This window comes from Condylostylus longicornis, unplaced genomic scaffold (assembly GCF_029603195.1).
Source record: "Condylostylus longicornis isolate FDR11 unplaced genomic scaffold, ASM2960319v2 ptg000011l, whole genome shotgun sequence".
NCBI classification, from domain to species: Eukaryota; Metazoa; Arthropoda; class Insecta; order Diptera; family Dolichopodidae; genus Condylostylus; species Condylostylus longicornis.
In genome coordinates, this window is record NW_026577980.1 from 726,838 (window position 1) to 741,829 (window position 14,992).

At 23.9% G+C, this 14,992-nt stretch overlaps 3 protein-coding genes across 3 annotated transcripts; 1 reads left to right on the forward strand and 2 right to left on the reverse strand.

Moving 5' to 3' along the window:
* Positions 1-4,104: 4,104 nt before the first annotated feature.
* LOC129619288 (acidic mammalian chitinase-like) lies at positions 4,105-6,886 on the reverse strand. Its single transcript, XM_055534469.1, has 5 exons — positions 6,823-6,886; positions 6,562-6,729; positions 5,544-5,820; positions 5,141-5,379; positions 4,105-5,052 (listed from the first exon to the last, which is right to left on the reverse strand). The coding sequence occupies exons 1-5, from the start codon at positions 6,842-6,844 to the stop codon at positions 4,550-4,552; spliced, it is 1,209 nt and encodes a 402-aa protein (XP_055390444.1). The 5' UTR covers positions 6,845-6,886; the 3' UTR covers positions 4,105-4,549.
* Positions 6,887-7,896: 1,010 nt separating this feature from the next.
* Positions 7,897-11,589, reverse strand: LOC129619316 (chitinase-3-like protein 2). The gene is made up of 7 exons (XM_055534555.1): positions 11,532-11,589; positions 10,406-10,456; positions 10,145-10,324; positions 9,110-9,398; positions 8,809-9,044; positions 8,115-8,626; positions 7,897-7,908 (listed from the first exon to the last, which is right to left on the reverse strand). The coding sequence occupies exons 1-7, from the start codon at positions 11,587-11,589 to the stop codon at positions 7,897-7,899; spliced, it is 1,338 nt and encodes a 445-aa protein (XP_055390530.1).
* An 871-nt stretch (positions 11,590-12,460) lies between these two features.
* On the forward strand, positions 12,461-14,246 carry LOC129619275 (chitinase-3-like protein 1). Its single transcript, XM_055534447.1, has 4 exons — positions 12,461-12,592; positions 12,721-12,903; positions 13,063-13,342; positions 13,409-14,246. The coding sequence occupies exons 1-4, from the start codon at positions 12,514-12,516 to the stop codon at positions 14,163-14,165; spliced, it is 1,299 nt and encodes a 432-aa protein (XP_055390422.1). The 5' UTR covers positions 12,461-12,513; the 3' UTR covers positions 14,166-14,246.
* Positions 14,247-14,992: the final 746 nt, after the last annotated feature.

Here is a 14,992-nt window from a genome sequence, read left to right on the forward strand (position 1 = left end):
ATAATGATAATCGATGATCCCTATAATGTTTATTCCGAAAATACCAGAAAAATAGTATTAATAAACTTAAAGTAAGAAATGAAATCGAAATTATTAAATTTCAAAATGTTTACAATTAAATTTAAGAGTTCTACCACATTTTTAATTTCTGTATTCTTTGTTTTGTAAAATTTATTTGCATTACATATTTTAATTAATTTCTCAAATTTCTTTCAAATATTTTATATCACATAATTTATTATTGATATATTTAAAAAAAAAAAAAGAACTCTAATTAAAAAAAGTAAACTGAAATCCTTGCAATCATTTTAATAATAAAACAGTAATAAAATTTGAAATCAAAGTTTTTATATTTAAATTGATACTGAATTCGAAAGCTTAGAGTGTTGAGTAATTAATAAATAAAGAATAAAATGAAAAAAATAAAATGTTTTTATATACATATGTCAAAAATCTATGAGATCTGTCATCATTGTTTTTATCATTCACAATCTTGTAAACTTATCATTTTTTTATGTCATCATTAATAAATAAACTGTCAAAAATAGTTGCCATTTTGAATGATATAGCTGTTTATCATTCACTCATTTGTTTCTTTTGTGAATGGCAGTTTTTCTCTTTTACTCATTTTTCTTTTTTGACAATGATGACAGTGGCCGATATATATATATATTAAAATGACATATATATATTAAAATATATAATACATAATATTCATACACTGGTATATTATGATAATAGACAAAAGAAAATCAAATTATCAGCAAAAATTAATTGAGATTCGCGAAAAAAAATAATTTTATTTATATATATAGAATTTAAAATAAAATAAAAAAAAAACAACAATTAAGTGATATACATACATATATATATATATAGTAAAAATAAAAAACAGAAAAAACTGTATATGCATATGAAAAGAATTAATATAATAACCAAAAGAATAAAATTAAAAATAAATATGAAATTTAAAAAAAAAAAAATTATACGTAAAAATAATCATGAAAATATTACAAGTAAATTTAACAAAAATACAACAAAGAAAAATTATAATTGAATATTATTAAAAATTATTAAAATAAATTAAACAAAAAAAATAGAAGAGAATGCAAAAGAAAATCACAAAAAACAAACCGTTAAGATATACATAAATATATATATATATATATATATATATATATATATATATATATATGTCTATATATTTTTTTTTATAATTTTACTGCTAAATATGTAGTATATATATAATATATATATATATATATATATATATATATATATATATATATATATATATAACAACTAGTTTATACAATATTTATTAATAATTATTAAATTTTTCCATAAAATCTATTATTAAGTTTATTAATTATTGATTAAGATGAATGAAAATATTATATTATATAATTTATATATATATAAATATATATCAAATATAATTCACATAATGATACAAAAATACAAAAAAAAAACTACACAATATAAAATGATAAAATTGAGAAAAACAACAACAAACAATATTATTGTAAATAAATTTTTAAAATAAATATTATTAATACTCATTAAAGTAGTTATATATATATATATCATGTAAAATAATATCTATATATTAAAATGAAATTTTTTATAATAAAAACATTAATGTATATATATATATATACTAATTTAAAGTGAAATCATATAATAATAAGAAATATTTGCATTATTTAAATTGTTTTTTTGTTTTTCAATTTTATTTAATTTATTTTGATAGTTTAAAATTTTAAGAAGAACCGTTTGTAACCCTAAAATTCGGAAAATTACGAATGTTATATTGTCAATTCGGAATTAATAAAATTTTGCTCCGATTATCAATAATTAAGAAACAAAAACACAAAACAAGCAATTTAAAGAAGAACAGTACTTTTAAAATTTTTAAGTTTTGAATTTGTTTTTTGTTGAGTTTGAGTTTCTAAACCATGTGATCATTTTAAAGTCTACGTCGTAGTTAAATTCGTAATTTGTAGAATTGTACGAGTGGAATTTGTAGAGTGTACGAGTTTAAAAAAATATATTGCATTTATAAAATTATGACATGATAATATTGTGATGCGTAATTACATAATAAAATTTATTAGACTACCAATTGTTTTATTCTTTAATATTATTTTTAAAAGAATTTAATAAAAATTTCTGTAGAAATTGCAAAAAAAGTGCTCACAATTTTCATTTTGAAAGATTTTTATTTTAAGGACCTTTCCACTAATTTTCAAAATAAATATACAGCAAGCATTAACATATATGAAATACATACAATATAAAATTTAAATATTTAAATAATGCAAATATGTTAGAATTATGTATACCTTAATGTTATATTATTATAAATTAATAAATAAAATTACAAAAAACATGTAAGATACAAAAAAAAGTTAAAAAAAGAAAAACAAAAATGTAAACTAAACAACCAAAAAAAAAAATTAATTTAATAAAGTAAAAAAAAAATATTAATTTTCACACATAAGATTTGATATAAAAAAAAAAACAAAAAAATCGAAATTTAAATATTAAAAAAGAGTATATTATGAAACTATTTAAAACACAAACACACATACATATATTATACAACTTTTTAACAAAATAAAAAGTAAAATATTTACAAAAAATACGTGAGAGCGAAAGACATGGGCTATAGGCTATTATAGGAATGCTAAGAAAATTTTGTTTAAAATTTAAGGAAAATTATACGAAAAAACCGATTTGAATATTAAATATAGAACAAATTAAAAAAAAAAACAAAAAAAAAAAAAATAAATAATGCGAAAAATAATTTTTCTCTAATTCATTTTTTATACTTAAAAAAAATATATTATATACTTATGTACATATACATATAAATTATATGTAATAATAATATGTATGTAAAAAAAAAAATTCAGAAATAAAAGAGTTAATAATAAAATATTTATACATGCATACATATGTATATATATATTGCATAAAATAAATGAAATATAAAACTAAGATTACAAAATAATGTGCATTATGCATTCATATATATATATATATATATATAAATATATATACAAGTATAAAATAAATATATTATATAAATACATAAATAAAAATAATAACAAAATGTTATTTAAAATTAATAAAAAATGATTGTTTCATTTAAAAAAGTTTTGATTATATTCAAACGATAGATAGCAAAGCACGAACCAATCAAAGAGAATTTTCCAGTAACAGCACAATTACGAATTATAAGGCATTTCTAAATTTGTTGAGAGCAGATTAGCTGTCATATTCCCATAATATATTTAAATAATATGTTTAAAAATACTATTCTGACAACGATATTAATTGAAATGAAAATTTATTATGCGCCGGAATAACATGAAGTTTTGAAAATTTTGAATTCATTTAGGAATTCGGTTAAATTCATGTTTTGCAATTTGCAAAAGTAAGTATAATGTGTGCGGATCAATTCAATCGCTGTACTGCAATTATCTAAAAACGCCAGGAATTTATTTTGAATATTAAAAACTTTGGAACTGTTTTAAAATTTTGTAATGAAGAAAATTTAAATCAGGTGAAGGTTTTTTTTTATGTTATTCAAAACAACACTGCATTTTCAAACGTTCAACTCTTAGTCTGATTAGACTCATCAACTTTTCTTCATTGTTTGTTTATTTTTTCCCAGCATTAATATCTAAACAAAGTAAATTGAATTCGTTTCCATTTTCAAGTTCTTCCATGATTATAATTCTTAAAAAAATATGCAAGTGTTCAATAAATTAAGAAATAATTAAAGAATAATATATACATACATACTTACAAAAATATTTAAATTTTTCATATGACAAATTGGCAGAAAAAAATAACTGTATGCAGAGAGTGATGCGCTAAACTTTCGTAAAACTACAAACTTAAAGTATATGCTATAATCTGAAAACTCCATAAAACTCTTTGCATATTTTGCAGATCTAGTTTAGTACTACTATAGTGAACTCAACCTTCATGTTTAGTACTCGTATTCGTTTTTTATATTGTTGTAAAAGAAATATATACATTTATGTAAATAATGCAAAATACTGAAAATAAGGTTTTAACGTGAAATATATTTACAAAAATTTGGCAACAAAAATCATTCTTTACTTATGACTATACTAAAAATTTCTAGATCTGAGGATGTTCTTTGAAACTTAAGATATGATTAAATTATAATTTTTATACATACAAGATTGTGACATGTTGTAAATAACATTTTATACACGCATAATTATGCTTATATTCCTATAAATAAAATCTTAAGATGATATTGTATGCGACAGTTAAAAATACTCTACCGAATTTGTTGAATATAAATAAACTAGTTTAGTATTCATAATATAATTGTTGTCTTATGCTTAATATCTCTAATTGATGGCATTTTGTTTATATAACATACTTTATTCAAGACATGCATTTTATATATTACAGTAGCTATATAAAAACTATTAATTACTTAGCATTATTTAGATAAAATTTAATCATCTGGCTTTTAGGATAAGAAATACTTAATACAATGTTACAATTCAAATTTTTCATTATGATTAAGGACAACTTCTTGCTCTTGATTTTTCTTATTTTTCTTTTGTAAATTTATGTTAATAAGAAGCTTAGAAATTTCTTTTTTAACATTAAGTCCCATAGCTTTCGCTAATGTTGATAACAATGGATATTTTTCATTATCACAAATACCTCTAAAATCATCATCTTCTATAAAAATACCAGCTGCCCCACCTAATTTATATTTATCTATATATTTACCTTTAATTTGTATACTTTGAATATTATCATAACCAACCCATTGATTACCATTATAAGAGTAAGGACCCATAGCATCAGAATCCCATTTAAGAATCCAATTACCATTTTTAGTATTTTTACATATATTTAAATAATCCATAAATTCTCCATGTTCACCAACATAAGAAAATTTTGCACCTGGTTGATTTTCATTTGCATCGGCAAGCGTAAATGTTCGTCCAAAAAATGGAATACCCATTATTAGTTTTTCTGGTGCGGCACCTAAAAAATATTTATATATGTACGTATTAATATCGTAAAAAATGTGCATGCATTTATTTTATTTTCGAAATAAAATTTATATAGGTACCGTTTTCAATCCAATTTCGTACAACAAAATCAGCATTTAAATAATCAACATTTGCGTTAGGAGATTTATACAACCCACTATGAATACCAATATGATCTCTCCATTTACCATATAAATCATATGTTGTTAAAAAAATGAAGTCAACCGATTCATTTATACCAGGAACATCATATGATAGATCAATGTTATTTACTTCACCTTGAACCATTACCATTAATTTAAAGTCTAACCTTGCAAACCTACAATATTTTTAATATTAACAAAATGTCCAAACACAAGAATTATAATTACATCTATTCATTCAATACTAAAGATTTTACAATATTATTTTTGAATTTATTATAAATAAAAATTACAATAAATTCAAAGATACTATTATTAATTATATGTTGCATATACTTACTCATTTTTTATCTGTTTTAACCATCTCGAAAAATTAATTTTATCATAGATTGGATCACCTCCAAACATTCCAGGGAAACACCAATGTAAAGCAATCCCATCAAAATTATATTTCTTTATAAATTCTGTAGTACTTCTAATAAAATTCCTTTTTTTACCTGGATCGGCTGCCACATTAGAATATTTTGGTGAATTTTCATTTTCCCAGCCTCCGATAGCAAGTAAAGTTTTCAATTCACCGTTATCATTTTTTAAATTATTGAACTTAATAACATTTTCTGAAAGAGATAATATTTAAAATATATAAGTACAATACTCCTTCTCTTTAATTTGCGTATGTATGTATGTTTTTAATACTTTGAATTCTTAATCATCGGTTAAAGAAACTCTTAGTATGTAAATAAAATTTAAAAATTAACCTTCAATAAAATATGAAATAAACTTTTGTTTTCATGATTTTAATCGAACAAGAAAAATATTAAATTTAAAAATCAAAATTAATTCGCAAATTAAGAACTTATGAGCAAATAATGTAAGTTGTGGTAATTAGAGCAATTAAAGTTGCAGTTCCGTGCATGCGAATAGCAAATTTGCTACATTTTTCAAAAAAATCACGATCAAATACTCTACACTAAATTTAGAATTGCCACTAAATTAAGAAAAGTTTGTTCTTTTTCTTTAATTTTTTGCCGATTTTATACAGGCTCCTATAAAATCAGCAAAAAAGGTTTGTATAATACATGGTCGTGATCACCTATGTACACTTATAATTAGAACAAAAGTAAAACAGTGAAAAATTTGTCAAAATTATTTTCTTCCATATGTACAAACCTAGTGTACATTTCTTATGGACGTTTTCCTACAGCTACAAAATTGATAATGTTTAATAATTTTGATTACACCTTGTTTCGAAATATGTATATGCATGTAATTATAAAACATACATATGCGCTGTTATATTTATCAGTGTTTCGTATATTCCGGGTATACTCTCATAAGTTTTAAATATACTTACCAACCTTTATAATGATCTAACATCGGTCTTTTTGATACTAAATGACCACTTTCTGTTATACCAAAATAGGCATAAACCAAATAGGTACACAAATTAACATCAATGTCATCTAATGTAAAGCCAGTTTCTTTATCGTAAGCTGTTAAAATATGATGGATGCAAAATACTTCTTCTGTAATCGAAAAAAAAAATTTTAATTTTTTTATTTCTTATTTGAAATACTATAAATTTTATAATTTAAATATGCAATTATTAAATTAGTTACTTTTAGCTTTAGTTGAACTCATCACTAAAATAAAAAGTATATATGAAAATATATAAAATTTAACGTTGTCCATTATACAATTTTCTTTATTTTCACTTGAATATTTCTATTTTAAATAAAATTATTAAATTTTGTATTTTGGATTTAAAATGCTAAATGAACTAATACATATAGAACTCGTGCGTTTCCTTTTCTATAAGTGTATATTATGCACACCATACAAGTTTGTAAACAAAAAATTATTATGTCGCACCCGTCAGTGAAAAATATTCCATCTCGATTCATCGATATTATACTGTCACCAATAACTACTTTTATAATTCATTTAGGAACAATGCTTTCAAAAATATGCCTATCTATTTCAGATTTAATAAATATTGAATTGAGAGTGCTAATTTTACAGTCATTTAAATTTCATTCTGTCAAATAAATTTATGCTTAATTTCTACATTAATCAATGATAGTTTATTTACAAAACAAACAATTGAACTGTTAATAGCCAATGAACAGCTTATTTGAACATAGCACTAATTGAGTTGGTACATCTTCTATAGCCGGAGTGCTTTTTTATGTAGACTCAAGTGTCAAAATGCCAGATTATTTTAATATTTGTGCGACTTATACAATCGTACGTCGCACAATGATGACTTACATATGTAGAAAAAAATCTTGAGTTCAAAGATCGATATACAAACGTTACGTACATACATAATATAATAAAATATCTTATCTGTTATTAAATATTAAATTTTCAAAAACTCTCATCTTCTTTCATTATTTTAGTACTGAGTGTTGTTTATTCGAAGCAATATAAGTATGATTAACACTAATACATAGAGGTACAGAACCTTACAAGGCCCTCTCCCGTGAAATATTGATTTTACGGAAGAAGTAAATGATATAAAATTTAAAAAAAGAATTCTTTACTATAAGAACTAAATAAAAATTGTAGTTTCTCAATTAAAAAGTCATTGCTCACGGGACTAATTTGGCTCTAGGGAATAATAGCTGCAGTTAATTTCTTTGCTTAGCAAATTTTCACAAAAACATTTACGTACCAAGTCAACTAATAAATCAAGCAATATTCTGTAAAAAATTTTTAATTCAGTTATTGGAACCAATTCATACTAAATTCCAATTAGAAAAAATATAAAATTCAATTTTGCCTCTTGATCAAATCAAAAAAGTTTATATCAAAAATTTAGTTTTGAAAAGTTTATTTATTGTAAAAATTAAAGTAGATTTTCTAATTTTCACAAATTTATTTCAAAGGTAATTAATTTATTAAAAACTTTTTCTGATGATTCACTCATGGCATTTATATTTTTTCTTGAAAACTTAATTAGTATTACAATTTCTTTTTTAATTTTTCTATCTTCATCAAATCTATCTTCGATATCAACACCAATCAATTTTTGATTTAATATTCTTATTAAAGGGTAATTTGGTTTACCGCAAGTGCCTTCAAAATCATCGTTTTCTACATTCATAAAACCACCACCTGCTAAATTATTTTTAATAATATATTCAGCTTTTACTTCAATACTTCTTCTGTTTTCAAAACTAATCCATTTGAAATTTTTATAAGCATATGGAACTTTTTGATCTTCTTGCCATTTAATAATCCAATTAGATAAATCAAGCCTTTTACATAATTGATTGTAAGGTATAAAATTATTACTATTAATTTCACTATTATCATTCCACTTAATGGGTGAACCAGGTTCTGTTTTATTTTGAAATTTAATATTAAAAGAGCGTCCGTGCGGTGATATTCCCATCAAAAGATTTTCAGCTTTACCACCTACAATTGAAAATAACACAATTAAGAAATGTATAAAGCTAAAAAAACAATTAAAAATATTTTAACTTTAAATTGAATAATTAATTTTAAATTAAACAATTAAAATATGAATTTTTTAAAATAAACTTTACTAAATTATATGAAATTTGACATAAAAGTGACAAAAAATAGCGTATGTCAACCTTTTGCAATCCACGTTTTTATAGCATAATCTGCATTCGATTTCGCATCTAAGTCTTGTGGATTTTTATAGAGGGCGTTGTGAATATTAATGTTTTCATTCATTTTAAATTTATCGAAATCATATGTTGTTAACAAGACATAATCGGAAAAATTCGATACATGTTTTGGATGATAAACAATCGTTGGAATTTCACTTTGAATTATTGTAACTAAAATTAAATTTTTAGCATGTAACCTATTATTAAAAAAAAAATTATGTTAATATTATAAAAAATTAAATAAAAATTATACTTTTATTACATTTGTTTAAAGGCTTTTAAAAAGGTACTAAACAATTTTCTAAAATTATTTAAATTATCGCTCTCAATCGAAAACTCTGGATTGCATAAATGTAAGGCAAAACCATTAAAATGATGTTGTTGACCAAATTTCAAAATATTATTTATCATTTTACTTCTTTTAGTTGTTGTTTCAATAGAAAACAGTAAATTTTCTGTTGTTTCATCTGGAAAAGAACAACCACCGATACCCGCTAAAATTTGCATATTCTGATTAATACTTTTTAAATAATTCATTTTATTTCGAAATCCTGAAAAAAAATTAAAATAATTGTTATATTATTCATTTTTCCAGTGTGTGCAAGTTATATTTCACCTAACAATGGGCACTGAAGAAGCCAGTAATAACACGAATACAATTTTGATCCATCCCCAGTAAGTTTTAAAGAGATTTTCCTTGAGCAAGATGGAGGCAAAACCTTCGTATATTGGCATCCCTCAGTAGCCACCCAGCGAAAATCTGATTTGAATATTCAAACAGAACACCCCTAATGGCAGACATTGACCGTCGATAGAAGGGGACGGATCGAAACATATACAGTAAGTGGAGATTTCAATATACATATGTATGTAGTTGCCGCGAAACATTTTTGGGAAGCTTTTATAGAATTTATGTATCACAATAAAAATTTTGATTATCGCTTACTGTGCCGTTAATTAATATACGCTTAAATATTTAAAATATAGATACACTAAAAAATATTTAAAATACTTTAAAATAAGTATAAAGTTAAAAATGACAAGAGTGTAAAAGATGTTGATGTCAACAGTTATACATGCACATGTACACATTCATATAAAATTTATAATGTACATTGTTTTAGCGTATTAGCTTACAACAAAATTAAAAATTTTTTTCTGTAGTTTTCGCTCTTGAATAACCGAAGATTATTTATATCAATTTATGTACATAATATGTACATATATATTTACGATTAATTTTATTAAATTGCCCTAAAGATATTATTGTTGAATTTTGATTTGAAAAAAAACTCACTAGTACTATTATCCATGTCTTTATTAAATTCAGTGCTTCGTAGATCAATAACACCATTTTGTGATATTCCAATATATCCATATATTAAATTTCTGCATAAAAATGGATTCATAGATTTGATGTCAAAATTTGTGAGTTTGCTGTATGATGATGTTGCATCATGTAAACAAAATATTTTCTCTGAAATGATCAGAAAAAGCAAAAATAAAATTGATAATACATAGGATTCCTAGAATTTATTTAATTGTAATTATTGCTTACTATCTGATTTATTGTCATCAATTGTAAAAACTAGTCTTATCAAGTAAAAACCTATTAATAATAATTTTAAATATTTATTTAATAATTTCATTTTTTTTTCCTTTGTATCAATCTTCTCATATGAACGCAACTACTAACTAAAAATATTATAAAAATTATTAGAAATTCAACAAATAACTTCAATAGATTCGTTCACAATTTTTGTAATTAAATTTATAATGTATGTAAGAAAAATTTCGAGGGCACGGTCAATTTTAAATTAAAAAATAATTTAGGTGAGCTATAACCTTATATTGATTATTTTTGTTTTGAAAGGAAGAAAAGGTTCTACATTCAGGCCAGCAACAAATTTCACCGGATCGTATTTTAATCTCAATCCATATAGCATTCACGTTAATATTATAGCCTTTAGCTATACTTGAAAAAACGTTTGAATAGCCAAATCTATAGATTCATATATGGATTTTTCGTAAAATATGCATGTATGCATACAAGTTCAAACTAATTTATTAAATATTAAATAACAAAAGAAAATTAAATATTTTGGAAATTTTCTGAAGTTAAATAAGATCTCAGTAGAAGATTATTCGTCCTTAAAAAGGTGACTTATAAAGAAAATTTGATATGTAACTAAATAGTTTCTAAATTTGTTTTTTTGAGCTTTTAAAAAAAGCAATACTGAAGTTCGGCGGAAGCCTCCGTGCATGGAATTTGTATAAAAATATAATTGATTATTACTTGTTGACATAATATGTATGTAAATGTTCATTTATAAAATGTATAAACATGTAGAATAACCATACATAAGCAGAATTATCTTTAATTCAAACAGCTACAATGACAATGAAATATCAGTTTCAACCTTTAATTTCAATAAAAAGAATAATTTAACAAATCTAAATATATTTGACTCTGATTAGTCATCAAACTATCGAAAAAGGACAACTTGACTTCATTGCGATAATTGCAGAGGTATCACCCTACTAAATATAGCATGCAAAGTTTTTGCAAAAATTATCCAAAATCATCTATTTCATAGAACCCAGAGAGTAATTAGAAAGCATAATACGTGAAGAGCAGTTTGGGTACCGCCAGCATTGGGGTTGTGTCGATCAAGCCAACAAACTTCGAATAGTAGCCAGACAGTCAATAAAGTACAGAACACCACTATATGTGCTCTTCATCGACTTCAAGGAGGCTTTCGATACAATTATGCGCGATGCAACATGGGAAAAGAGAACTCCGGGAAAAGTAAACCGCATGATTTGAGTGCAACAACTTGCCAGACAAGGAACAAATATAGACAAAATAAGGCGATGAAATAAATTCGTCTAGCATAGCCAGTCTGGAATTCAATAGCCAACAAATAAAAATGGTCAACTGTTTCTTGTATTTGGGCAGTACCATAATACCTGATGGTGAGGCTCAGATAGATAAAGACAACAGACTGAAGTCGACAAGGACAGTCTTAGTCAAACTATAACTGGTTAGGGAAACAACCGGATATCCAGAGCGACTAAATTTTGAATATTCCGGTCTTCTTTAAAACCGGTTCTGTTGTACGGCACTTGGGATAGTGAATAATATCTCGAATATTCTGACAAGCACATATATGAAACGAAAACCTCTGTAGTCGTTAGACAAATAAGAAAAAAGTGGAGATGGATTGGACACACTTTAAGAAAGCCGCCAGTAATATCGCTGGAATGAGCTTGGAGCTGGAATGAGCTTGGACGTGGAATGAGCTTTCATAATTCTTCATCCCATTTCTTAAATTCCCTTCATTATACTTGCTGTAATTTTAAATGGGATTGTAGTACAAATATTTGAAATACGGATAATTATTCGAAAACACAAGTAATTTCAACACATTTATAAGGGTTAAAACGTACATTTGTATAAGTAAATATGTTTATAATTATTTTATTAAATTTGCGTATGTATATTAATATATTTTCGTTTCTATAATACAACAATATAATATTTTTAATTAATTTTTCCATTTTTATAATAAAATAGATAAGAATTTTTAATTTTACAAATTTCTCTGAGATTTTTATATTTAAAGTTATTTTACAGCTCTTTGAGATCAGTTCAATATAGGGAAGATGTTGCTTTCAGTATGGATATTGCTTTTATTGATTTTTAATAATTATCAAATAATTAATGCAGCTAATGATGATGATAGTGAGTTTGATATATTTATATATACATCTACATAAATATAATTTAAAATTTCACTCATTTTAAAAATTTATATATAATAATTATAAACAAATATGTTGAGATAATAATAATTAAAAAAAAAATTTCAGAATTGATTTTCTGTATGTATTTGACAAGATCAGCTGAGCGACAAGCCGATGGAAATTTTCAAGTAGAATATATTGATGAACGTTATTGTACACATCTAATATATGCTTATATGGGTATAGATGACAATGGTGTAATTAAATCATTAAATCCCATTTTAGATTTTGAAGAAAAATCTGGCCGAGGTAATTATACAGTATCCAAATATGGTAGAGTAGAGTAATGTTATTAAATTTATTTTGTACACTAATTTAAAAGCGGTATATTGTACATACTATTTAAGATTTTAAAAAATTATGTTTTAATGAGTATATTCAATATATTGTGAATCCTTATTATTATAGGTAATATTAGAAAATTTAATAACAAAAAACATTATAATGTAAATCTGAAGACTCTTGTTGCTGTTGGTGGTTGGGATCCAACTGAAAGTTCAAGACGATACTCTTTAATATTTCTAGATGAAGCAAATCAAGATAGATTTGTAAAAAGCACTATTGATTTTATAGTGAAACATAATTTTAATGGATTAGCACTTCATTGGACATATCCTGGTTTAAATGGCGGAGATGTAAATAGAGATAAGCACAATTTAACGTCACTGCTAAGAAAATTAAAAGAAGAGTATGTTATTATATACAAAACTATATGAAAAATATTTTATTATTAAATATTTTTCTTGTATTTTAGATTTTCTAAAAAAAATCTTTTGCTTGTCGCAATTTGTCAAGGTTTAACAAGTCAAATAGATGATTCGTATAATGTTAAAGATGTCTCTCAAAACGTTGATTATATTTATTTGACTTCATATGATTTATATGGGGAATGGAGTAAACATATTGGAATTGCTAGCGGTTTATATCTTCATCCAAATGAAGAAGATAAAGGATTAAGTGTCGATTCAGTTGTAACTAATTGGATAAATCGTGGTGCTGAACCAAAACGAATAATAATGGGTATACCATTATTTGGTAGAACATTTACATTAAAATATGAAAATCAAACAGAACCAGGTGCATTTCATGTTGGACCCGGTCGCAAATCACAACATTTACAATATGCTGGTATTATGAGCTATATGGAATTATGTCAAGTACTAGATAAAGAAGGATGGACTATTAAATGGGAAGATACACAAAAAAATCCATATGCATTTAAAGATGATCAATGGATTGGATTCGAAAATACAAGAAGTTTAGAAATAAAATCAAGATATGTTATTGATAGAAAATTAGCTGGTATTGCTGCTGTATTTGTTGAAGATGATGATTTTAGAGGATTCTGTGGTGAAAAATATGCACGTCTTAAATTATTAAACGGTTATTTACGATCTGGTCGTGAATCTTCATTTGAGTATATATTAAATGTTAGTGTTTTTAAGAAAAATTTAAAAGACCAATATACTCAATGTGTTTATCATTTGTCACAACCATTAGATATAAGTTAAAATTATTTTATCATATGTATGTATGTAATTTATGGATATCATTAATACAATATATCAGATTAAACATAAAATTTATCATAATTTAATTGTTTTTTTGTGATTAAAAATCACTCATATTAAGAAATTTAATAAACTTAGATTAAAATATATTTTACTTCACCTGAAATTAGAAAAATTTTTGAAGAAGTCAGAAATGTTCCATAATATAAGTAAATTTGGATCATTCAAGATCATTTAAAATCTTGATCAAGAACTTGGAACATCCAGACGACTATTTTGTAGAAAGTTCCCATCAACAAAACTAACGATTTACTTTAAAAGAAGCAATAGCCTAGTTAAATTATATTCATTAATACAAAAAACCGTATCTTATTACTTAAAAAAAAATTGCATATTTTTAGGATAACAATTAAGAAGCGTTCGACTATTACTTATGGATAAATTAATATATAATTAATCATATTTTTTTAAGAAAAGACACTTTCCATTAGCTTTTTCCTTATATAAAATTTTGGAAAAGCTTACAGATTCAGAAAAATAAGCCAAAAATTTCGGTTGGTTATAATTAGATTTATACCGGTAAAAAGGACTTGCGAATAAAAGCTTGCCATACTAAATCCTAACACATTAAATTTCATATTTTTTTGCAAATATTCAGAAAAAATAAAATTTCTCCCGTAAATTGTTATATTTAAGTGTGTAACTTATATTTAAGGAATTTGAGTCATTAAAATTTAATTTAATGATTCATTGTTCAATCATATAATTCACTATAGCTGGTTTTATATATAAAATTCAATTAACTTTGTTGTCATAATATATCATTG

Bases quoted from the DNA above. Each gene is read 5' to 3' on its own strand.
- LOC129619288 (XM_055534469.1), bottom strand. From the start codon at position 6,844: ATGAGTTCAACTAAAGCTAAAA. The intron at 6,730-6,822 runs GTAACTAATTTA...TTTCGATTACAG, and splicing joins GAGTTCAACTAAAGCTAAAA to AAGAAGTATTTTGCATCCAT. The intron at 5,053-5,140 runs GTACCTATATAA...AATATTTTTTAG, and splicing joins ACGAAATTGGATTGAAAACG to GTGCCGCACCAGAAAAACTA.
- LOC129619316 (XM_055534555.1), bottom strand. From the start codon at position 11,589: ATGAAGAGCACATATAGTGGTGTTCTGTACTTTATTGACTGTCTGGCT. The intron at 10,457-11,531 runs GTTTGTTGGCTT...TATTATTAATAG, and splicing joins CTGTCTGGCTACTATTCGAA to GTTTTTACTTGATAAGACTA. The intron at 9,045-9,109 runs GTAATAAAAGTA...TTTTAATAATAG, and splicing joins TTAAAAGCCTTTAAACAAAT to GTTACATGCTAAAAATTTAA.
- LOC129619275 (XM_055534447.1), top strand. From the start codon at position 12,514: ATGTTGCTTTCAGTATGGATATTGCTTTTATTGATTTTTAATAATTAT. The intron at 12,904-13,062 runs GTAATTATACAG...TTATTATTATAG, and splicing joins TGAAGAAAAATCTGGCCGAG to GTAATATTAGAAAATTTAAT. The intron at 13,343-13,408 runs GTATGTTATTAT...CTTGTATTTTAG, and splicing joins CTAAGAAAATTAAAAGAAGA to ATTTTCTAAAAAAAATCTTT.